This window comes from Barbus barbus (assembly GCF_936440315.1).
Source record: "Barbus barbus genome assembly, chromosome: 39".
Lineage (NCBI taxonomy): Eukaryota > Metazoa > Chordata > Actinopteri > Cypriniformes > Cyprinidae > Barbus > Barbus barbus.
This window is the reverse complement of record NC_136717.1, coordinates 27,485,948-27,497,870: the sequence shown is the minus strand read 5'-3', so window position 1 is coordinate 27,497,870 and position 11,923 is coordinate 27,485,948. Positions and strand designations below refer to the sequence as shown.

General features: G+C 35.7%; 1 protein-coding gene across 1 annotated transcript in view; it reads left to right on the top strand.

Annotated features, from left to right (window-relative positions):
* Positions 1–2,254: 2,254 nt before the first annotated feature.
* LOC306858629 (glutamate receptor ionotropic, kainate 2-like) overlaps positions 2,255–11,923 on the top strand; it is a gene marked incomplete at both ends in the record, with an annotated part of 63,373 nt that continues 53,704 nt past the window's right edge. Inside the window, one exon of the mRNA XM_079399246.1 lies at positions 2,255–2,276. Coding sequence (XP_079255372.1) covers positions 2,255–2,276 — 22 coding nt within the window. The remainder of the gene's footprint in view (positions 2,277–11,923) is intronic.

Sequence of the window (11,923 nt, the reverse complement as noted above, 5' to 3'; positions counted from 1 at the left end):
AAAAAATTAAAAACTTGGTGTTACTGCAAAATAAATACAGATTCATGAATTAAACAACAAATACCTCCAGTACAATTGTATTTCATCTTTTTGGGGGCATTACAGTAGTTACAATGAGATTTGCAAGACATACTAATGTTCCTAAAAATTTATTTTCTTTATGGCAACTATATTTTCATTATGTAACTAATTATAATAATTTAAAATGATAATATATACATTGTGTAATTATTGTTTTTTTATTACTTATATAATTATATTTCTGTAAAAAAAAAATCAATGTTAATCTAAACAAATATTATTGGAGTATGTTTTACAAAAAGAAAAGTGTACTTAAAATTAATTTCATGTTTAATTCAGTATGCCATTTCTTTGTAACTACTTGAGAAATGTTCTATCAAATTTCTGAGTGAAATTTGTTTCTACAACCATTTTTCAGTGTATAATGAATTAATATTTAATTAAAATAGATTAAAGAAATTGTGCTTTGAGTACCCAGAAAATTACTTTAAAAAACAAATTATTATTATTATTATTATTATGTTGTTGTTGTTTTACTAAGCAGTTTTGGGAAGTTTATTAAATTCTTACGTCTTGTCAAAGTTGCTATGAAAGTCATGGGTGTAATACATCACTTCAGTCTATTGATGAGTTGCTGGTTTTTAAGAACGCACAAGTAATAGTAAATGATTCAAGCCATGTTTTATTTCCAACGTATCCAATTCAGGGAAGCGTCATAGAGGTCCATATGTAAGAATTAATTTATACCTGTATTGGTATTTAAGTGTAATGGTATTTTAATTATTTTCCTCTTTCTTAAAAATATTGTTGTTGTTGTTTTATGTGGTTGTTGTGTATTATTGTATTTGGTTGTTTCGTATTACTGCAGAAGTATAACTCTAACTCTCTCTAACTCTATTACTAATATTAGTTTAAGGCGAGACACTGCAGGTGAATAGGCTAAAACAAAATTAACTAAGTTATCGCATTACTAACCTAGTTGATTGATTACATTGAAATTGCTAATTTTTTTGTATTACAAGTTTTCTAAAATGTTAGGTTTAAATATGCAAATTAGCCTAATATACACTAAATTGCATAAATTTCTAGTACAAATATCTGAACACTAGATGAAGTCAGCTTTTTGAAATTCTTGTTAATTTTTTGACATTGGAGTCAAATGTTTTTATAGAGGGATCTCATTTTTGTCCGTCCATAACTCAGAAAATACTGACAGAAAACGATATATTTTCACATTTTTGGGGGGAATGAAATGTATATAATTAAGCAAATTACTTATGAACAAATCCCTCAGTAAAAACCTTCAGGATATAGCCAAACGAATAAAAATGTAAAGTTTGGTGTGCTGCAGAAGTGGAGATTTATGGCTCAGTGTAGGAGAGAAAAACTCATTCTGGCCTTTAAAAATATGTATTGTAATTGAAAACTATTGACACAAATAGATAAAGTGCTATAAAAGAAACACTTAACAGTGTCTATAGGATGTGTTCTTTCCACTAGCCTGAAAAAAACACTTTATGAAAAACCAAAAAGCCCAAAATCTCAAACTAGACGGGTGCATTAAAAAACAGCGCAGTGTCTCCCATTAAAATATAATTAGTTATTAATACAAAGCATGTTCTCTTAAGCAAAATCTCTTCACTCCTGTTGAACCTGGATGAGTTCATGGCGTCAAAAATCATGAAAAATAGATTGCAGAGGTCATGTGATGATAAATAAATAAAGATGAGGATGAATAAAACCGAGCGGCGCGTCTCTGTCCGTGGTGCTGAACTCACTCAAGCTGGAACGGAATCTGCACGGTACTTCACGGAATATTTCCATGCTAAATCATGGTAACAGCACGGTAACGTGCTCCAAACGACTACTTGTTGGCACTTGCGTTTAGCGCGGCGAGATTCCGCTCGAGTCTGACGCGTTGTGTGTGACGCGCTCGTCTGAATGAACGCGCCCCCCCGCGCCGCACCGCGCACAGACTCCCAAGCAGTCTCCGTGATTCTCCGTTAGATCCGGTGCAGTGCAGTATCGCGGATTCACACACGCATCCGTGAACCGGAGAGTCGCGCGCGGACGGTCATGCCGTGATGCTGTGACGCGCGCGGACGCGTTAGCCGTGTTCGTGAAGAAGAGGATGATGATGATGATGATGAGGATGATGATGATGGTGGTGGTGGTGTTACCGGGGCTCGTGATCAAACTGACGGTGCTGATGTTCGTCGCCGGTTCGAGCGGGATGCCGCACGTGCTGAGATTCGGTGAGAGATGATCGATTATTTATTTGATTGATTCATTGACTCTGATTCAGTCATGTGTGTGTGTGTGTGTGTGTGTGTGTGATGCATCACTGTCTGTCTGTGTGTGTGTGTGTGTGTGTGTGTGTGTGAGAGAGAGAGATCAGGCCTGGCGGAATCACATCTGTGAACTGAAGATCGATAATCAGCTGCGATGTGGTCAAACATGTCTCAAATGCTTATAAAACTACCATCATTGCAGCCACAGACGGATGCATTGTCCATTTTGAGATCACTGACACTTTATTTAGTGTGAGTCACTTCCAGATTTGTGACTTTTGCCCACATATATCTATTTTTGAACATGCATGCACAGTGTTTTGGTTATGACTTTTTTTTTTTTTTGGCATGCACATGGTAAGTAGATTCAATATGTTTATTAAGAACAAAAATACACAAATTAATTTATGCAATAATACACTAACAATTTATACAATAATAACTTTAAAAAAGTAAAATTATTAGAAATTAAATTAGCATATAGTTATAAAAGCTAATAATTAAATGTATTTAAGTAAATGTAAAAAAACAAAATGTATTTAATATAGATAAGTAAAAAATACATTAAATTGTTTTAAATGTAACAAATAATTAGAAATTAAATATGCATGTACATACATTTAAACAAAAACACAAAATAAATTAGCATTTAAATAAATAAATGTAATGTGTAAAAAATAATTACATAGTAAATTAGCGTTTTATACAATAACACAATGTAAAATGATAAATAAAATGATCAGAAATTCAATTAGCATTTAAATGTAATGGATAACTAGGAATTAAATCTGCATTTAAATAAATTTAAAAACTAAAAAGTACAAATTAAATTAGCATTTAAATGATAATAAATATAAGATTTAAATCAATATTAAATGTAATAAGCACAAAACAAATGGAAAATAAATGTATTATTTTATTAAATTATTTTAATTAAATAATAAATTTATTTAAACAATAACAATTTAAATTAAATTCACAACTTCCATGGAAACTAGCTAATGACACAAACATACACAAGAAAAAAACTGCTTTTTAATCCCATTGTTGTAAGAACAAGTGTATTTTCAATGCAAAATACAGCTTCGTGGCCAGTAAAGGCACGTTATATACATACAGAAAGAGTTTCTAATGGGAAAAACTGCAGCGTTTCACTGTTTACAGTCTGCATAAGAATAAATATGAAAACATTGTTCATGCATTGTGTTCATTTAGTGAAAAAGTGTTGAAAATGCACCTCAATTATTTTAAACTATTACTGTATTTTCATTCTTGCATGAAACATTGTGAATCTATCAGTCCTGTACATGTCCAAAAAACCCCAAACACTGTTTGTGTCCAGAAGTAAACACAGTGAGCGTGTGTGTGATGTCTGAAACACAAAGGTCAATCTCGCGTGATGAACGGCTGCTTTTATGAAGTCTGCGTGATCTCGCTGGATCTGTGATGCTCATGAACGCGTTGCTGGCTCGTCTTCATCAGTCTTTAGCGTCACAGGGCTTCATTAGTGTGTGTGTGTGTGTGTGTGTGTGTGTGTGCATGTTTATGTGGTTTATGAGGACACAAATGTGTATAATGACATGGGTATGACAGAGGTATTACAATATGAAGGTGGTTTATGAGGACACTGCCTATGTCCCCGTAATTCAAAAGACTTAAAAAACATACTAAATGGTGTTTTTTTGAAAATCTAAAAATGCACAAAGTTTCCTGTGAGGGCTAAGTTTAGGTGTAGGGTTGGTGTAGGGCAATAGCACACACAGTTTGTTCAGTATAAAAACCATTACGCCTATGGAGAGTCCCCATAAACCACAAAAACCAACGTGTGTGTGTGTGTGTGTGTGAGTGAGAGTGTGTGTGTGTGTGTGTGTGTGTGTGTGTTTAAGAGTCGACGCGCGTCCGCTCTGCTATGAGCCTCTATGGAAGCACAGATGCATATGTGAAGAAGAGCATCTTTGTTCATCATCAGCCTCATACATGCATCAGACGGACACTCGTTTACTCACAGATCCTCGTTTACAGTCAGCACTGCTAGAGACTGATCACTAATTACTCTCTTAACTGATGCTTCATCAGAGTTTATTACAAATGAAGCAGCTGAATTAATCTTCATATGGATATATTGATATGCAATCATAAAGATTTGCAGTCATAACAGTGACTGTTTTTATTTGTTCTTACATTTATTTAAATGCATATTTAATTTCTCTTTATTTATTATTAAATTCAAATACAAATTTAATTTATAGTATTTTTAAGTTATTATTGTATAAAATAAATTATTACTGTTATTGTATAATTATTAATGTATTTTTTTTTTGCATGCATGCACATGGCAAGTATATTCAAAATGTTTATCGGAAGAAGAAATTAGACATTAAATTTGCATTTAAATAATAAATGTAATATTAAATAATAGAGATTAAATGTACTTTAAATAATGTATGTAATCTTTAAATCAATAATTAAAAAACAATTGGACATTAAACTTGGCATTTAAGAACATAATAAATGTAATTAAAATTCAAAACATTTCTGTATTGCTGTAATTCTCTACTTTAAAAAATTATTAGAATTAAAATGTATAAGTAATTAGAAATTAATGTGGCATTTAATTTAATAATACCTGTAATTAAAAAATAATCATTTAAAAGTATATGTCAAGTGGGTTCTAAATGTTTACTGCAACAAGGAAAATACAGTAATAATTTATACAATAACTTAAAAAAAAATGAAATTAAAAATGCATCTGAATTTAATTATAAATAATGAGAAATTAAATATGCATTTAAATCAGTGTAAAAACAAATAAAAATCTGAAAAATTAAATTTCATTTAAATAATAAAAATAAGATTAAAAATAATAATAAATGTAATAATTAAAAATATTAGAAATTAAATGAGCATTTAATTAAATAATATATGTAATTTAAAACTATAAATCAACATTTTTACTTAAACTTGCAGTTTAGATGGAAACAGTTAAGGACATAAATATACAAAAGAATATAATGGCATGCTTGTAAGGACAGTTTAATTTTGCATTTACAGTCAGATTCCTCATTTGCTGAAGGTTCAGATCTACTAATGAGTCTCTTAACTGATGCTTTATTATTGACTTTATTATTAATGAAGGAGCTGGAGGAGTGAGTTAGTGCTTTATACCAGGATTCAGCTCAAGAATGTGAAGCTTAATGAACACCTTTAATGAATTATGAATCACTCCTGCATTGTGTTTGTATCTGAAGAGGGTTTGTGATCATTCCGGCAGACATTTTCCTAAAAGAGTCATCTAACACTTCTGATGTGTTCAGAACAATGATTCATTTCCTCTGTTATGACTCAGTGATTCATTTATTCTGTTATGACTCAGAAATGTTGACTGATGGTGTTTCTGTAGAACATATTAGTAGATATATGCATATTTGTAAATATAGGCTAGTTAAACATCTACACTTATTCTTGTTGGACATATATATATATATATATATATATATATATATATATATATATATTAGTTTTCATATTAATTTCAGAATCAGAATCAGAATGAGCTTTATTGGCCAGGGATGTTTACACATACAAGGAATCTGTTATAGTGACAGAAGCTCCACAGTGCAACAGAAAGACAGTAACAGGACAGGACACAGATAATAAAATAATAATATCCAAATATCCAAATAGGCAAAGTACAAAGCAGCAAAAACACAATATATAATATAAACAACTATGTATGTACAGGTCAAGTATGTGCAAATTAAAAATGAGAAAATAAAAATAAAATTAGTGAGTGTGGTGAATGGATAGTGTATTGTAGTTGTGTGTTCCACGTTTATTGTTGAGTGTTCATGAGATGGATTGCCTGAGGGAAGAAACTGTTCCTGTGTCTGGTCGTTCTGGTGCACAGAGCTCTGTAGCGTCGACCAGACAGTAACAGTTCAAAGAGGGAGTGTGCTGGATGTGAGGGGTCCAGAGTGATTTTACCAGCCCTTTTGCTCACTCTGGATGAGTACAGTTCTTGGAGAGTGGGGAGGGTTGTAGCAATGATTCGCTCATCAGTCCGGACTACCCTCCGTAGTCTTCTGAGGTCAGATTTGGTAGCTGAGCTGAACCAGACAGTTATTGAGGTGCAGAGGATGGATTCAATGATGGCAGAGTAGAACTGTTTCAGTAAGTCCTGTGGCAGGTTGAACTTCCTCAGCTGGCGAAGAAAGTACAACCTCTGCTGGGCCTTCCTGACAATGGAGTCAATGTGAATCTCCCACTTCAGGTCCTGAGAGATGCTGGTGCCCAGGAATCTGAATGACTCCACTGCAGTCACAGTGCTGTTCATGATGGTGAGTGGGGGGAGAGCAGGGAGGTTTCTCCTGAAGTCCACAATCATCTCCACAGTTTTGAGCGTGTTAAGCTCCAGGTTGTTGAGACTGCACCAGACAGCCAGCTCCTTAACCTCCTGTCTGTAAGCAGACTCGTCTCCGTCCTGGATGAGGCCGATCAGTATGGTGTCGTCTGCAAACTTCAGGAGCTTGACAGAGGGCTCTTTAGATGTGCAGTCGTTGGTGTAGAGGGAGAAGAGCAGTGGGGAGAGAACGCAGCCCTGAGGAGCTCCAGTGCTGATGGTTCGAGTGCTGGATGTGAATTTACCAAGCTTTACTAACTGCTGTCTGTCTGTCAGGAAGCTGTTGATCCACTGACAGACGGAGGTGGGGACGGAGAGCTGAGTTAGTTTATTTTGAAGGGTTTCCGTGATGATGGTGTTAAAAGCGGAGCTGAAGTCCACAAACAGGATCCTCACATAAGTCCCTGGTCTGTCCAGATGCTGCAGGGTGAAGTGCAGTCCCATGTTGACTGCATCATCCACAGACCTGTTTGCTCTGTAGGCAAACAGCAGGGGGTCCAGTAAGGGACCAGTGATGTACTTCAGATAAGCCAAAACCAGACTTTCAAATGATTTCATGGCTACAGACGTTAGGGCCACAGGTCTGTAGTCATTAAGTCCAGTAATTTTGGGTTTCTTTGGGACGGGGATGATGGTGGAGCGTTTGAAGCATGAGGGGACTTCACACAGCTCCAGTGATCTGTTGAAGATCTGTGTGAAGATGGGGGCCAGCTGGACAGCACAGGATTTCAGACAGGCTGGTGACACACCGTCTGGACCAGGTGCATTCCTTCTTTTGCTCTTCCTGAAGACCTGGCACACATCATCTTCACTGATTTGAATTGTAGGTGTGGGGAGAGAGGGGTTGCTGGAGGTGTGAATGGTTGTGTGGAAGATGTTCAGGGCTGGTGTGGGGTGATCTTTCAAAATGACAATAGAACTCGTTCAAGTCGTCTGCTAGGTGTTGATTCTCCAGAGCGCTGGGGGATGGTGACTTGTAACTGGTGATATCCTTCATTCCTTTCCACACTGAAGCAGAATCACTGGAAGAGAATTTGTTCCTTAGCTTGTCAGAATAATTCCTCTTTGCCACTCTGATCTCCTTTTCCAGTGTGTATTTGGCCTGTTTATACAAGACTTTATCCCCCTTTCTGTGAGTATCTTCTTTGGCCTGACGGAGCTGTCTGAGTTTTGCAGTGAACCATGGTTTGTCGTTGTTGTAGATTAGATGAGTCCTGTTAGGAATGCACATATCCTCACAGAAACTGATATAAGATGTTACAGTCTCTGTGAGCTCGTCCAGATCGGTGGCAGCAGCTTCAAAAACAGACGAATCAGTGATAGAGAAACAGGCTTGTAAATCCCGCTCTGTTTCATTAGTCCATCTTTTAACAGATCTTAATACAGGTTTTGCAGATTTAAGTTTCTGCCTGTAGGTCGGAATAAGATGAACCAAACAGTGATCAGAGAGTCCTAAAGCTGCTCGTGGAACAGAGTGATATGCGTCCTTTTTTTCTTTATAACAGTGATCCAATATATTACTGTCTCTATTGGGACATGTAACCTGTTGTCTGTATTTTGGCAGTTCACGGGAGAGATTTGCTTTATTAAAGTCCCCGAGAATGATTAAAACAGAGTCCGGGTGTTGTTGTTCACTCTCTGTGATCAGATCAGTGAGTTTCTGTAGAGCTGTGCTCACGTGCGCTTGCGGTGGAATGTAGACACTCACGAGAATGAACGAGCAGAACTCCCGCGGCGAATAGGATGGCTTGCAGTTAATGAAGAGCGTTTCTAGATCTGAACAGCACATCTTCTTTAACATAGTTACATCTGTACACCACCTCTCATTGATGTAAAAGCACGTCCCACTGCCGCACGATTTCCCCGTTGATTCTGCGTCGCGATCTGCTCTGATCAGCTGGTAATTAGGCAGATGAATCACGCTGTCTGGTATGTCGCCATTTAGCCAGGTTTCCGTGAAACACAGGGCAGCAGAGTTAGAAAAATCCTTGTTTGTCCGGGAGAGCAGGAGGAGTTCGTCCGTTTTGTTGGGTAGAGAGCGGAGATTCGCCAGATGGATGCTAGGCAACGCCGTTCGAAATCCGCGCTGACGAAGTTTCACGAGCGCGCCGGCTCTCTTTCCCCGTCTGCGCCTCCTGTAGCGTTTGACCAGAGCTACGGCTCCGCCAACTACAATGTCCAGCAAAACGTCCGAAAAATCTAAATCCGGTAAAAGATTTTGAGGTGTGTTCTGCTGAATGTTCAGCAGGTCATCCCTGGTAAAACTGATCGTATTTGAAAAACAAAAAACAGGAAAAACAAACAAAAACAGTACAAACACTGGAGAGCAACGCACAATAGCTGCCATCAGCGGCGCCATCTTGGTTATAATCAAGATTATACATTTTATAAATTTTAGTCATTTTGTTGTTTTTATCACTTTTATTAGTTATTTTAGTCAGAATTATCCATGACTATTTTCGTCTAGTTTTAGTCAATGAAAATAGCATTTTAGTCTCTTTTTAGTAATACAATTCTATTTAACCCAGTCAATATAGTATAGGTACCTAGTAGCAGTGGCATACCGTAGGGCCTTCAGTAAGCAAGGTTAGTTGTGTATAGGTTTATATAATGCACATATTATGCTGCACACAGGCTCTCAACAAACAATGACGGCTGATCAACTATTTTAATAGTAGGCTAGATTGGGGTGGGTTAAATGCAGAGTAAATTTCCCTACATGGTCAGTAAAAGTAATCCGCCAATACACGGGTCACTATGCACATTCATGTCACTCTAAAATGACGACGCGCCCAAAGCAGCAAAACTGTACAAACTCTGGACATCCACCCACCACACCACAGTATTATCAACACACCACCTACACCTCCATAACAATGTGCATGATACAATACTCATCAAATAATAAAGCACTCCCCTGTCACTTGTAAATAAAGTCCATGGGTCTGTCGTTCCATGCCCCTTTACTCGGATTTAAAAGTAAACACAGCCAACAAAATAACTTGTGCTCGGTGCTAGCTGTTAGCCACTGATAGCACTCATAGCTGCAATCGTTGAAATGGCGCATAAAACCATAATAACAATAATAACACTTTGGGTGTAGGTCTTCGTTTCTCAGTTATTCTCCTTTGTCTGCAAAAGAGCGCCTTGAAAAAGACGATTTTAGTAGATCGGCAACAAGATCTGGTGTAGGCGCCGATGACTGCAGCTGTCATTTTCTTTTCATTTACTTTCATGTTCGTACCTTAGAAATCCCTGATTAAAGGAGCGGTCTAACGCTGGGGGTAGCACTGGGCACGTAGCTGGACCCAGAGGGCGGGCTGTCATTGAAAGTCAAAATTTGATTGGCTGATGGTTCTGTCACTAATGCTCTTAACAAATCAGATGTGACGTCTTTCAACAAAAGGGTAGCACTATCTGTAGAGCTGGCCTCGGACTTTATGTAGGATATTCCAGTTCAACCTCAACTAAACTAATCAAAGGTAATTTAGTGGACATTACACAAATGAAAATTATACTTAAATAATCACCTAAAAAAACATTTTTCACACAATTGTGTTTTTTATAGGGCCAGCAGAGAAGGCCCTGCTTCCCCTGACGGTCCACCACTGCACTAGTAGTATAGACCAAACCAACATGTGCTTTTAGCCAATAAAGCAACCCATTTTAAACAAGATTATCTTATTATATTATTGTTACCTTATAGACTTAAGAATACATCCATGCCAGACAAGGAAGACGCTCTGATTTGAATTTACAACATTTATTTTACCAACCAAACATGTTAACATATTTGTTGTCATCTTCTAAATAACGCCGCGAGTGGGGCTTGAGGAAGTGATGTCGCCTGCGCCTGCGCAGTGCAACCGGATGCAGCCCCAGACGTGACACAGGAAACAGAAATACTGCAAAATAATAATAATAATAACGTGACTAAACGAGACTAAATAACTTTATAACATTTCGTTTCATCTCGCTTTAGTCAACGAAAATTAAGAGACATTTTAGCATAGTTTTTATTTTGCAAAACACATTTAGTCTCATTTTTATTCGTCAACAATATTGCATTATACATTTAATTATCGTCATCGTCACATGACCAGCATTTACGTCTCGTCTCGTTTTCGTCACGTGATAAAGGTTCATTGACGATATTTAGTCACAATTTTCGTTGACGAAAGCAACACTAGTTTCCACTTAGTAAATTTAGTGCTTCAACTTTCCAATTTTCTAACTGTATTTTTTAATCTAATGTTTATATTTTATTTATGTTTTATTTCAATTAACTAAAATGTTTTAGATACCCGCAAAAAAAAACTTGTTTTCTAGTATAAATATCTAAACGTTCTTGAATCAAGATGCATTTATTTTGCAAGTGGGTCGTTGCTATAGTGATGACTGACTCATTAATCCGTGTTGAAGCTCAGCTGATTAACAGGACCTCGTTATTGTTTGTCTGAGTGTTTCTTAATTCATATATCATCTGATGCATGATTTGTGAAACTGTCACGGTTATTGATTAATCGTCTGATCACGGTTATTTGTCATTTTCACAACAATAAAGTATATCATCTGGGCCTATTTCATTGTCATTTTGATTATTTATTATATAGGATTGCAAATAAAAAATAATGCAGTCCAAATGTATCAAAATGAAGGTTTGTGGATTTGATCAGACTTCATATAATAAATTATGTATTATTCATTTTTATCGAAATAAACTAAATCATCTGGGCCTATTTCATTATAATTTGTATTATTATATACAACCCCAAGTAAAATAAATAATACATAAATCATTCATAAATTAGTCAAAATTAAGGTTTGTGGGTTTAATCAGACCATATTGTTATATTATATTGTATAAATATGATTAATTTTCACAGCAAAAGTAAATTATTTTTCAATGATAAAAATTATATTATATATTTTTTAATTTTTTTCAGACTGCAGTATATTATATTATGAAAAAAATTATATTAATTTTCATAGGTTTACTCAGACAGCATTGTATTACATTATATTATATTATAAATAACAAAATATTTCAACATTATTAATTCTTAAAGCAATACAGTAAACCATCTGAGCCTTTTTTCATATAATTTTAATTATTTTGTCCTATATGATTGCAAGTAAAAAACTAATAATATACAATCCCAAGTAAAATAAATAAATAGATAATTCATAAATTAGTCCAAATTAAGGTTTG